Here is a 14,127-nt window from a genome sequence, read left to right as displayed (position 1 = left end):
AAGCACCTGGATTGCCTAACTTTGCCTTCATTTGTTTGTGAATGTATGTTTTAGTCTTTTAAGGTATCTTAGAAATATATTCATTCTTAGTATCTTCGGATTAGTTTTTCCCAGAATCTACTAGATATTCGGGCGCCTTAGGAACAGAAATCGACATAATTACTTCAGTGCACCACGTAAGGCAACGGTGACCTGCATGGCAGTTAACAAGTTATGTCAATTCCTGATTTAAATAAAAAATATAGCGAAAAAAACAGTACTCTTAAAAATATTAACTACCTAAACACAGCACTCCTATAGCACATATTATAATAAATCATTTAGTCAGTTCCTAATTAGGTTTAAAATAGAAATACACTTACCCTTTTAGTAAAGTACCAGTTGAGATGTACGGTTGACAGCAAATGTGTTAACGTGCCCAATCGATGGAACAACATGCCGACGAACTGAATCATCAATACGGTGCCGAAGAATATCAAGAAAATCGACCCGATAGGCTCCAAGGTCAGGTATTCTTGCTCGATGTTGATCTTGGGACGTACAATATGCATTGCGTGAAACGAAACCGCACGCTTTTGTTAATTCACACAATGGGGCCCGTCTATGACTCTATCTTTCGATTTAAAGGGCAGCCGTTTTAGTGTTAAAACTGACACCTTAGCACTCATATCTCAAAGTAGGTGGCGGCATTTATGTAGTAGATATCTATGGGCTCCGGTAACCACTTAACAACAGGTGAGTCGTGAATTCGTCAACCCACCTAAGCAATAAAAAAAACTTATAATGAGTGTGAAACTTATCATTGACACTGCTGTATGAGCCTGGCTTGACCCGTCAGTGTGCTCAGAGCGAGTTTTATTAACGTTCTCGTTAGCGTAAAAGTAAACTCAAATTTGTATGCATTTGGAACAAGGCCCCTAGCGGCAAACGTAGGCAAACATTCAAACTCCATACAAATTCGAGTTAACTTTTACGCTATCGAGGACTTTAAAAAACTCGCACTAAACACACAGTTTCCGTACCGTAAAACACGACTACGGGATTCACCGGAGAACGGACTCGTGTCTTCTAAGTATTATACCAAAATACTACGAATGCCAAACATATCCCGGTAGGACGTATTGTAAGTCCGCACGGGTAGCTACCACCACTGCCCGTTTCTCTAGCGAAGCAATCATGAGTTCCAATTTTAAAGTTCAGTTAAACATTAAACAAATCGCTTCAATGAGATAAACCAAACGCGAACGTAGAAGTTCTTTCTAATATGATTAGGGTTGTTCAATAGTGCATTCCAAGTCTCAATATAAACAATGCTGAAAAAAACATGATACTAGAGACTAATTTTACTGATGGACCTCTTGTGAGTCCGCGCGGGTGGGTACCACCGCCCTGCCTATTTCTGCCGTGAAGCAGTAATGCGTTTCGGTTTGAAGGGTGGGGCAGCCGTTGTAACTATACTTGAGACCTTAGAACTTATATCTGAAGGTGGAAGGCGCATTTACGTTGTAGATGTCTATGGGCTCCAGTAACCACTTAACACCAGGTGGGCTGTGAACTCGTCCACGAATCTAAGCAATAAAAATAAAAAATAAAATGTAATGTGAAAGGAATCGTTCATTCCAAGTCTCAATATAAACAGTGCTGAAAAAAACATGATACTAGAGACTAATGGTTGAAATACTCACAACGTTATTCTCATTGTCGTATTCGATGAAGACTTTCTGTCCGAGCGGCCATCGGAAGTGCAGCAGATTTTGATTGAGTTGCAACAAGAATATGACGAGTATGAACAAAGAGTTCAACATGACGAACGCGAACACCGTTGTGTCGCGAAGCTTCTTCAGATCGTTCTCAATGCGTGCCTGGCGAATTCAAATTTTCGTTAATTTGTTGTTTAGAAAGATTAAAAAAAATCAGTTAATTTCGTTTCAGATTTGTGATCATTTGTTTTGACAGACGTAAAATTACATACAAATTGAAATTTAGAAGTTGGAATGCTTTTTTTTTCAAGATGGGTACTAAATTAATTTGTCTTCACCTATTGATATAAAGATTCAATAGCATTGTTTGCTAAGGCCTAGTAACTACAAAACAATAATAAGCCGTAATATCCTCTATTCGGCTACAGCGATGAAGACAAAGCGTCGAGAAGTTTAGCTTAGGGATGAGTTCGAAGAACCTTCGGTGCCTGGCCTACCACCACCCTGCCTATTTCTGCCGTGAAGCAGTAATGCGTTTCGGTTTGAAGGGTGGGGCAGCCGTTACAACTATACTGAGACATGGAAACCTAGAGACATTAAAATATAATGGATTTATAATATGTATGAGATACAGGAAACATGGAACTTAAGGCATAAAAGAATAGTAGTTAAATTTAAAATAAAGATTTACCTTTTCTTCTTTATTTTCTTCGATGGGCCTCAAGTAAACGTCAATCATGTCCTTCCAGAATCTGATCTCGGCCGTCGTCAAGAAGTCCACTTCGCCCTTCTGCAGGTCCGGGTCTTCGATCCAATATGGATTGATTAGATCGTCGCGATCTTCCTACAACGACAGAGGGCCTTTTAAATAAATTTTAAAGTAGTTTTTTTTTATTGCTTAGATGGGTGGACGAGCTCACAGTCCACCTGGTGTTAAGTGGTTACTGGAGCCCATAGACATCTACAACGCAAATGCGCCACCCACCTTGAGATATAAGGTAAAATCCAAGGTCTCAAGTATTCCAATTGTTCCAATTCCTCCAATTGTTTTTCTTTATGTCACACTTTCACAAAATATTTTTTATGCCCCTGTAGGGAAACGAAGCACGCGGCCCACCTGATGGTGTAGTTCCGTTGCCATGGACTTCAGCAATACTAGGGGCAGAGCCAAGCCGCTGCCTACCGTTATGTAATCTCCGAAAGCCTCATTTGAAAAAGGACATGTCATACATAGCACTCGGGAAACACTAAGTTTAGTGAACTTTAATTACCTTGAAAGGTATATGTAGATAGATATAAAGATTTCTGTTAGAATGTGCAAGTAGGATACTCACAAAACTAACGTTGAACACGAACGATTGAATTAAAAGCAATATTTACGGATCACATTAATTCGATAGACTTTATAAAAATTCAAAACTATAATTTAAATTAAAACACAAAAATTCAGTGCCGGCGTATGAGTTGTCTGCGGCCAATCAGCTTAATGTAATCGAATAGTCAGAAATTATAAATTTCAAAAATATTAGACTCATATATAATCCAACAAAAATCTTCAGGATGGCGAAAGCGATTCCATAGCCTGTTTGATGCTACTACAGACACTTAGACAAAGACTTATGTATACATTGATTATAATTATTTACTTAAACGAGTCTGGATCCGGTATTACTTTAAGATGATCTTGTCGTATCCATTTGACTATTGCATCGACCATCAATGGAACCGATTTAATTCCCATAGCCTAAAAAACCAATTATTCTATTCCATTCATTCAAAGTTCGTTTTAAACATTTTTGTATTATAATTGTGTTATGTAAATGCAATCGGGACCTCGCTTCTTCGATTCCCCGAGAGTTATGAAACGACGGCTTTTCTCAAACGACTTTGACTTCACGGGATTTCCATGAGCATCAGTAACCATGAGGTTCGTATGGGTTCGACTATAAAAATTCGGTTACTTCGATTTCACATTTCAAGCGGTGCTAAGACGGGTGTTCAGTTACTGATCGTCAAAATGTCAATGAGCGACATCCACCATGACACCAATCTCCTTTCAAATCCAGCCGCCAAAAGCAATGCATCAATTATATATTTCTCTTACATTAAGTATTTAATTTGTCTTATAAAGGTACAATAAATATTTCAAAATAACAAATACAGTCCACGCTCAATTACCACAACGCAACATATGGTCCTTCGAGCCGGATATAAACCAGCAACCTATGGGCTCACAACGCAACACGGGTTACTGTTTTTCTATGATTGACGGATTGCTGGTGGCCCGGTTTCCAGTTTCACCAGGACAGGAGCAAAGACTCAGCCAAGGAGGATGGGTTTACTAATAGCTACCCGAGTGTCTCCAGAAGAGACCTAACAGCTCAAAGACAGCTGCTTCACAAATGCACGCGTTACTACTAGTAGAGCGTAATGTGATTACAATTGAGACTTCGACCCAATGGCTTGGGGTGGTTGGAGGAATTAGCGTCGTAAAATTCTAATAATAGTAATCATATTTCCGTACCCGTGGTAAATCAACGGACGCTTCACTGTCCGGATATTCTTGCAACATGTCGAGCGAGTCCCGACGCAGGCCCATCGACGAACGACGACGCGGTGGAGGGGACTCTGACATTTCAGTTGCACCGCTAAATAGTAAACACTCATATCACATTTACTGATGGTGGGACCTCTTGTGAGTCCGCGTGGGTAGGTACCCCCTTGCCATCTTGCCTATTTCAGTGAAGCAGTAATTCGTTTCAGTTTGAAGGGTGGAGCAGCCACTGTAACTGTACTTGAGACCTTAGAACTTATATTTCAAGATGGGTGTAGTGCATTTACGTGTAGATGTCTAAGGACTCCAGTAACCAATTATTAACACCAGGTGTGCTGTGAGCTCGTCCACCAATCAGAGCAATAAAATAAAAAAACATATATGAGGTCATAGGGAAAACCGATGGTGGAACTAATGATTCGTAAGACAGTAGTTACTCTAGATTTTTTTTGGTAAATCGAAAGCAATGCGGCAATGGAATACGTTAAAAAAATCAAGTAACGCATGGGGTCAATGGTCTCGAAAGAACGCGGAGGTGTTTACCGTCTTTGATAAATTAAATGAAAATTCGAAATTTGAACACAACACCGTTTCGGGAAGTCGCGTTTCTTAGCACCCTACATTTTTCATTACAAACCATTTGGCCAAGGCCATTTTGTTAACATTTCTGTTAATACGCTACATTTATCTATGTAATAAAGGTCAGTTTTATTTGGTATTAGTATCAAAAGTTGGACGGTTTTTAATTGAACTTCAATTATGTTTATGCCATTCAAATATCTGAAGTAGTTTTTTGGTCAAGATCTTTTTTCCAAAACTTTACTTGAAATGGCTCTCCTGTAAAGTCGCGAAAATGTCGCTTAAGCCTTTCTTTCACCCGTCGATATGTATATCAATTCGTTCGTATTTTGGACCTCAACGTATCGTTTATTAGCTAGAATTAAAACTTTTTAATTTTTGTCGAAACTTCACGTCGAGTTTTTCTTATATGGTACTTATTTAACAATATACGAAAGGCACCGAATAGTTGCAACCGACAACTTTATCATTAGCCTCAAAGGAACGTGGTCGGACATGTATATATATAAAAATAAATTGCTGTCCGTTAGTCTCGCTAAAACTCGAGAGCGTTTGGACTTATTTGGCTAATTTTGGTCTTGAATTATTTGTGGAAGTCCAGAGAAGGTTTAAAAGGTAGATAAATATGAAAATCCTCGGAATTAAATAAAAATAAATGTTTTCCCTTTGATGTGTCCCCCGTCGGACGGATTCCTTTTGTTTGTTTTATGTTTATTTTATACAAAAGTTTAGGTTTTTTATTTCTCGATTGAGGCACTATGAACTCTGCGGGTCAGCTAGTCATTAATAAAAAATTTGAACGACAAAAACTGTTCCTAGTGTTTAAAATGTCAGAAAAACTAAACAATCACTTTACATACAGTGCCAACAATTTCTTTTCAATTTTCTCAATGGAGTTGGCGATCTGCAGTAAGTGCAGGTCGTCCTTGTGATCCTTCGGGTTGGTGCAGCACATGCACCGGAACAAACCGGCGATACCGAACTCCAATGTACCCGACGTCTCGTCTGCAAGTCCAAACTTTTTCAATATATTCTGGCTGTCCATTTTCTTCTTTGCTTCCTCCGCAAGTTTCTTCTCCATCTCTAACATCTGAAATAATGCAAAAAATATAATACTTCTCCGTGCTTGGTTCAGTAGAAAACCCGAAAAATATTCACACAAATCCTTTAATAAACGGGGTATATTACCGTTCACGAGAAATTTTAACATTTCTTTCTTACATTTTTTTTCAAAGTTGATCATATTCCTCAGCGCTAGATATCAGCCTGGCATTGCTCATGCTCACAAGAGACGCTGAACTTTTTGTTGACAGAAAGCCAGAAATAAAATCAAAAAAAAACACTTAAAATAATTTATTACGTACCTTAGGAGTTTTCTTTTGTTCGATTTCTCGAGTACCCCACGAAACATTGTTGAGATTGCACAAAGAGTAAACAATCAACAACAAATACATGCTCGGAATTGTAATGTAGTAGATGCAAATGTACATCAAACAACTGATCTCTTGGGGATGAAGCGCGGCCGTTACGAAGAAGAGACCAAACGTTGCAACCGTGAAGATACTAGATGGCGCTAACCAACCATCTTCGACGATCTGTAGCGCTATACCAATTATCACTAACATCATTATCATTGCATACACGCATGTGATCATATTAGCGAACATGAGCTGCAAAAAAAGTATCACAGAATCAACACTTATTTATTCAAATTTATGCTTCTTATTATTGTTTTCTCTAGACTAGTGGTCGTCCAGTTGTCGAAATTCGACCAAAATCAATTTAAATTATAAGTTTGAAGACTATTAGGATTCTATTGTCAAATACTATACTTCTATATTCACAGTTTTCGCCAAGACTACACTGTAGGCAAATGATATTAAAGACAAACAATAATAATCTATTCTCACAGAATTTAACAATAAACAAATAAGTATATATGCGTGTGTGCGTCAAATACGTGGTAGTGTGTGTAATATTTTTTATCGTCTTAATGTATTTTTTATGCATAATTAAACAAAAAAAATCATTGTGCACTCCTCTATATAAGCTATAAGTGTGCGAAATTTTATACTGTTCCGTCAGCGCAATTTGCGTAAAAAGGGGTATAAATAAAGTTTTTGCTTCACGTATTAATATCTTTCATTACATTACATTACTGCTCTACATTAGTGCTCGAATTCCAGAGCTTGAGATATAGAGGTCAAAGGCTCAATCTTATTATAAAATGTAACAGCCGTCTTACTCTTCAAAAAAGAATGCACGGCTACTAAACAAGATGGTGTAACTACCCGCGTCGGCTTCAATAATACAAAATTTACTGTCGGTTCGATTTTCATGTTCATTACACCATGTCCCTTTATCGTAAATTTACATAATTATATTCCGTTGTCGTAAGTCATCTCTAAGTATTTATAAGATTGTGCTACGTGAATCCATGTTGTTGCGGTTTACGTAAACAATCGATTTTTGATGAGATGCTTTTAATGTAGAGAATTTCATTAAATATGAAAAACACAGACATTGAAGGAGACATTCGTTCCGGTTCTAACAGTGGGGCAGTTCTAATTGAGTACTAAAATATGCTGTAATAAAAGAAACTGTTATTAAAACTACTTTTATAGTTTATCTCGGTTTTTTTTTATTGTCATTATTTTCAAGAAATGTAATACGTTTCATGATTTTTCACATCGTCTTAACGCAGGACACCTAACGCTATCCTGTTCTTCTCTGCATCTTTCCAAATTTAGTATACGTATTATGTGTTATACTAAAAATAGCTGTATTAAAATATTTTTGTTACCTGTATTTCAGATTTGCAAGTCAAACAGACCGCAACGTATATGCCTATCGGTATTAGGTTCAGTATTAAAGCTTGCATGTTACTCATACCGGTCACAGAGTTCATTGCACCGACCATCATGAGGAAGATGGTACCGGGACCCAGTATAGTGCCGATCATAAGTAAGGTCTGTGAAATTGACGCGTGTTTAATGACATATTAGATGAGATGATAGCGACCCACAGACACCGGAGCAACGCACAGCCGCCGTCCCCCTAAACGCGTCATGTCAGATCCTTCCGAACCACTCTCGCTTTTGCTTTTCCACTCCAAACACCGATCACTATACTTTTATTTATTTATTATATAGGTGGCTGGACGAGCTCACAGTCCACCTGGTGTTAAGTGGTTACCGGAGCCCGTAGACATCTACAACGTAAATGCCGCCACCCACCATTACTGCTTCACGGCAGAAATAGGCAGGGCGGTGGTACCTACCCGTGCGGACTCACAAGAGGTTCTACCACCATTCACGTCGAACTCGTCTAATGTGACGAAAAGCTCGACGTGCTACCTGGCCCATATACGACACAACCCACTGAGTTCCTGGCCGGATCTTCTCAGTGAGTTGCGATTCGGATCCGGTGGTAGATTTAGCAAAGTACTGCTCCTGATATGGCAAGGGTTATCAGGTCCTCTCAGGCTAAGCCCCTCGAGCTCATCCACCAAACCGGTGAAACTGGAATAGCCCCTCGAAGTTACCAGTGACTAGGTAGAGAAACAAAGAGGTTATGTCATATATTTTATTATAGCTACGTAGGGTACACTGAAAATTTTGCGTAGCTCATTTGACAAATTGAATGGAAATTAATATGTACTTTTATTGTCTTTCAAAGTACTCTCCGTTTCAGAATTTCATTCGTTTCACTCCATTTCAAAACGTAAGAGTAAGAGAAACAAGCCTATTAAGACCGCGTTAATTTCATGACGTATACTCATGCATCGACGTGGCTGGATTCGGAAGAAAATTTTCCGGAGGTCTATGGAAACGACTTTTTTATTGCCGCGGAGCAGTCATGCGTAGAATCAACCATGTCTTACTTTGACTTATGTGTCGCCATTTTTCGTTTTATAAATCCCATAAAGTTGTTTTTTTTTTGCGACACCAAAAGGCAGTGACTTAGTTCAAACTTACCTGATAAACGATATACAGTGTGGAGATATTATCATTCACTTTAACGGTGCGCTTATATTCTGCAAGCAAATCAAAGATGTTCGCCAGGGTCGAGGGAACCCATCGTCGTCGCTGGTTATAAAATTCTCCGAAAAGCTCTGGACAATGCGTGTACGCGTCAGATGCGGCTGAATATTCAACCCGGTACCCGCGCTGAAGGAGCAGTGTGCAAAGCCAACGGTCCTCACCTATTTGAAAATGATTTTAATCTATATTTATATCGGCGCAATGTCACTATTTACTTAACTAAAAATAGTTAAGGTTAACTGTTTCCTTAATGGTTAACACCGGACTTTTTAGCGGGAACGCGAGGAGTGAAGTTATGTGATTTATTTTATTTTCTCTATTTAGTGTTTCTTCAGGTTTAAATGTGTAATAACGGTGGTTTATTAACTGTTTTATATCTGTGAAATTGCACAAATGTGGGAAAATGAAACAAAGCCGCTGGACGTAACTTCTCGGAATCCTCCAAAAAGTCCACTGAAAAAATCTTAGTAAATGACCACCATTTTACTGAGGCTATATTTCATCCCATCTCATCTCATCATCTCATCTCATTTCCTTTAATTTCATCCCAGTTGATTAATGTCTCAAATTAATCATCTTCATTTCATTTCACTCTATATCTATACTAATATTATAAAGAGGAAAGATTTGTTTGTTTGTTTGTTTCGAATAGGCTCCGAAACTACTGGACCGATTTGAAAAATTATTTTTCCATTAGAAGCCGACATTGTCCCGGATGAACATAGGCTACTTTTTAAAAAAAAAAATTATTTTATTTTTTTGGTTTCATGTGTGTTTTAATGTTTCCGAAGCGAAGCGAGGGCGGGTCGCTAGTTTTTTTATAAAAATTAGAATATAAATTAAAATAAAACTTCACTTAAAGGTCTTAGTTACCAGGTCAGAAAATCCCTTAATTTTTTTTTAAAAAATGCTACACATGTCAACAGTTAAGACGGTATTAAAAAGAATTTTATTCAGGACTAAGCTACCTGCACTTTCTACTAAATTAAAAATAGAATCCATTCTCTGTCGTTTAAACGAAATTCCTTTTTGAATCAGTTATACTGAACTTATCGGACCTAACTTGAGAACAAACATAGACTATTTTATATACTGGTTCATTTAAATATCTTCTCTAGAATTATTAAGGAATCTACAAAGGCGACCAACGCATTTCAAATGGAAGAACTAGGCACAAAAATCTAAAGGTCTTATCATGTTTATTGGTGTTACGGTGTATTGTTGTAAGCATGCTTGGTGGAAACCCCTATCCGTTTTTGGTGAAAAAGTGGGACAACCATTATGCTCAAACAATTGAGCCGTAGGCCTGACGTTTGAAGGTCAATGGCGGCATTAACATTGTGATGTCCATGGACTGCGTTAACCGCTCGACACCAGCAGCTCGTTCACTCGTCATTGGAATAATAAAATCAGATTAGTTTATGATTCGATTTGGTTTTTATTTATCAAAACACTTACCTTGATCGTATTGCACGTAATGCCTCGCTTCATGGGAAGTCAGTGTGTATTTCTTCATGACATTGTCGTCCATCAGAGCCTTTCCTCTGAACAGCGAGAAGCATCCGGGACTACAGAGCACGCAGCCGATCATGTGTTCGGTGGCCTTTTGAAGCCAGTGACCGATCGCGTATTCAAACTTCTGATACCACGTCATGAAACCTAAAATTGTAATTAAAACATAAGACTTCTAATTTAAGTTGTAAGGTCGAAAATCCAATATCCAATATTCCAATTAGGTAATTGTTTTAAACTAGTTTGCTCGGTGATCAAAATTCGACTCAATTACTAAAGTATCGACTGAATTGTTGAGGTTCATTTCTTTTTTCAAATTATCATTTGGTTTGTTATTCACATTTTGTCCTGTACGTCATCAATAGCTATTAAACAAAATCAAAGAGAATCAGGCGACGAACACAGAGAAAATCTACTGAATCGTATGTTCTGTCTTGGTCAATTTATATACAGATTTACAATTACAGTGCGTTTCCAGAGATCTTTTTTGCCACGTACCATCCGGCTATGGAATGAGCTCCCCTTCACGGTGTTTCCCGAGCGCTATGACATGTCCTTCTTCAAACGAGGCTTGTGGAGAGTATTAAGCGGTAGGCAGCGGCTTGGCTCTGCCCCTGGCATTGCTGAAGTCCATGGGCGACGTTAACCACTCACCATCAGGTGGGCCATATGCCCGTCTGCCTACAAAGGCAATAAAAAAAATAAAAATAAAAATTAGTCTTAACATATAATGTAAACGATGATTTTTGATTACGTGACCGGAGACTTCGAACTCATATCAGTGTGCTTAGTGCGAGTTTTTTAACGTTCTCGATAGGGTTTTAGGCATCTGTCAATTGCGTTGTATGATGGCTACCCGCCACAGCGTAAAAGTTAACCCAAATTTTTAGGCAGTTGGAAAATCGCCCTTCGCGACAAACGTAGGCAAACGTTCCAACTTAATACAAATTTGAGTTAACTTCTACGCTATCGAGAACATTAAAAAACTCGCCCTAAGCTCACTGAGGTAGAATTCAAGCTGTGTTCTTGTATTACAATTTATCAGTGAATTCCTTGAAAAGAAAATTCCAATAAATAACCAGTGTGCTTAGTGCGAGTTTTTTAACGTTCTCGATAGCGTAAAAGTTCGCCCAATTTTGTATGCAGTTGAAACAGCGCCCCTAGCGGCAAACGTAGGCAAACGATCCCATTCCATACAAATATGACCTAACTTTTACGCTATCGAGAACGTTAATTAACTCACTCTAAACACACTGGTCTTAAGGAACGTTTTTATGACGTTTAACACATACCTGAGCCGACTGGATGGATGCGGCCGCACGCGGCTCCCAAGTTCTTGTCTTTCTTCATCAAGTCGATGAGCAACGTCACTGCGCTCGGCTTGAAATCGATGTCGCCATCCAGGGCTAGTAGATACGTGTTCTCGGCTATAACCTCCTTGCGGTTAACGGATATCGGCAGGTCCATCAAACGGTGACCGAGGATGTAGTACATGTACATAACCTAAAATAGTTTAGTTATTACTGGTGGTTGGACCTCTTGTGAGTCCGCACAGGTAGGTACCACCATCCCGCCTATTTTTGCCGTGAAGCAGTAATGCGTTTCGGTTTGAAAGGTTGTAACTATACTGAGACCTTAGAACTTATATCTCAAGGTGGGTGGCGCATTTACGCTGTAGATGTCTATGGACTCCGGTAACCACTTAGCACCAGGTGGGCTGTGAGCTCGTACACCCATCTAAGCAATTTACGGGCTCTGTACTGGTGCTGTGATAATTAGCGCCCCTGACCGTTGCGCCGAAGGTCGTGCGTTCGATTCCCAACTCGGGCGAACGTTGTGCGATGAAGATTTGTTGGCTCTTTGTCTGGGTGTTTATTATCTATATATGTATATACATGTAAAGAAAAACCTTTTTTATTTAATTTTTATATAAAACCTTTGAAACTTTTTAGTTTAGAAAAAAAAAAGATTTTTCTTTTATACATTGACTATCACTATCTGTCATTGAGTCTGATACTTCATTCAGTAATACTGTGTAAAATAATAATTTGTGGAAAATAAAGGCTTTAAATGTTGTTTTCTTATTATTGTACATAAAACGCAATTAAGTCTTTTATTATGATTTTTTTATTGATTTGCGTGGTTCAACCATTTTTAGAATATTCCATATCATTATAATTATTATATACGGTTAGATAGATAGTAGATATAGTTAGATAGTTTTAATTTACCGTATCTCCGCAATTTTAATGTTTTATATCTGTTCACTATTTCACTGTTAATTAGTGGCACTAATCTTATTATCAAATTAATTATGTTATTATTGTTGGAGATAGAGAAGAGATATTTTGTCGGCTTACCTCAGACTTTTCAGGGTAAACACAGGTATATACAATACAGAGTATCTTAAAGTGGGACCGGAGGACCGTGTGTGATTTGTTACCAATTAGTTATTGTTATTATTATTAGGGTATTTGGGGTCTTGCGAGCTTGCAAGTTTACGTACCGCCACCCTACCTGGCGGTTTCTGCCTCAAAGCAGTTATGGTTTCCGGTTTCAAGAGTGTAGCAGCCGATATACGATAAAATTTGATAATGTCTCAAATAAGCTTAACGAGTTGACAACTACCCAATAAGCCCTAAGACAAAAATACCATCCCTCTGAAATACGACCGATATAAATATTACAATTCAATGTTGGTCAAAGAGCGCAATATATGAAGAAGTGATCACTGGTGGTAGGACCTCTTGGGAGTCCGCACGGGTAGGTACCACCACCCCTCCTGTTTCTGCCGGGAAGCAGTAATGCGTTTCGGTTCGAAGGGTGGGGTAGCCGTTGTAACTATACTGAGACCTTAGAACTTATATCTCAAGATGGGTGGGGCATTCACGTTGTAGATGTCTATGGGCTCCCGTAACCACTTAACATCAGGTGGGCTGTAAGATCGTCCATCCATCTAAGCAATAAAAAAATAAAAAAATAAAAGTGACATCACGTTTTATGGGCGCAATAAAAATTATACAGTAAAAGTCTGAAGTAAACCGACAAAGCATCCCTTTTCTATCCCCAACAATAATAACATAATTAATTTGGTAATAAGATTAGTGCCACTTTTGCTTGAACATGAAAATTGCGGATATACGGTAAATCAAAACTATCTATCTATATAACTATCAATGTTAAAATTTAATCTGAGCTCGTTTGAATGTACCTGCGACCAACGTTTTTTGTGTCGAACTTTCGATTTGTCTTTCAAATGACAAATAATTTTATTTTTTCCTGGCATAGTCCAGACCAATCTGCCGCCATATGGAGTCGGTATTTTCACAGGAGGACGAAGCTTAACGTTCGTGAGGTGGACTTCTGAGGCCGCTTCGTCTATAGTGTCCACTAGACACTTCACAAAACGATTCACTTGAGAGTCGTCCGCGCTGTGATCAGATATTTCAAAACCATCGTCAAAGAAAATGTTACCTGAAAAAACAATTTACAACCATATTTTAATACAGTAGTGACATATCTCAGTCAGACACTCCCAAGATACTTACACTCCAACTCATAGTAATCAGGATCAATGATTCCTAAGTACTTCTGAGCAACTCTGCGAGCACTCTGGTCCTCGTCGAGTCTCAAAATAGACTTTAAGAAATCAACCATTTCATCTTTTGTTTCGTGCCACATGGTCGCACATATGTAAATTCTGTAATTAAATAAGCTTTACAATTATCAACTTGGCAGT

The 14,127-nt window shown here is 38.4% G+C and overlaps 1 protein-coding gene and 1 non-coding gene across 3 annotated transcripts in view; both read right to left on the bottom strand.

The window, feature by feature from the left end:
• The window catches only part of LOC101744621 (chitin synthase chs-2), a 28,424-nt gene that overhangs the window by 2,506 nt on the left and 11,791 nt on the right, over positions 1-14,127 (bottom strand). For both annotated transcript variants that reach the window (XM_038010652.2, XM_038010653.2), the window contains exons 10-21: positions 13,937-14,088; positions 13,600-13,862; positions 11,681-11,891; positions 10,335-10,535; positions 8,811-9,037; positions 7,637-7,804; positions 6,198-6,503; positions 5,694-5,923; positions 4,225-4,348; positions 2,392-2,544; positions 1,686-1,862; positions 363-530 (exon numbers count right to left, since the gene is read on the bottom strand). In XM_038010652.2, coding sequence (XP_037866580.1) covers positions 363-530; positions 1,686-1,862; positions 2,392-2,544; positions 4,225-4,348; positions 5,694-5,923; positions 6,198-6,503; positions 7,637-7,804; positions 8,811-9,037; positions 10,335-10,535; positions 11,681-11,891; positions 13,600-13,862; positions 13,937-14,088 — 2,380 coding nt within the window. The remainder of the gene's footprint in view (positions 1-362; positions 531-1,685; positions 1,863-2,391; positions 2,545-4,224; positions 4,349-5,693; positions 5,924-6,197; positions 6,504-7,636; positions 7,805-8,810; positions 9,038-10,334; positions 10,536-11,680; positions 11,892-13,599; positions 13,863-13,936; positions 14,089-14,127) is intronic.
• On the bottom strand, positions 3,850-3,922 carry Mir2779 (microRNA mir-2779). Its single transcript, NR_107356.1, has one exon. It is a non-coding gene; the product is annotated as a microRNA mir-2779 (primary transcript).

The sequence above is a fragment of the Bombyx mori genome, chromosome 4 (assembly GCF_030269925.1).
Source record: "Bombyx mori chromosome 4, ASM3026992v2".
NCBI classification, from domain to species: domain Eukaryota; kingdom Metazoa; phylum Arthropoda; class Insecta; order Lepidoptera; family Bombycidae; genus Bombyx; species Bombyx mori.
The sequence above is the reverse complement of the archived record's forward strand: the minus strand, read 5'-3'. Positions and strand labels throughout refer to the sequence as shown.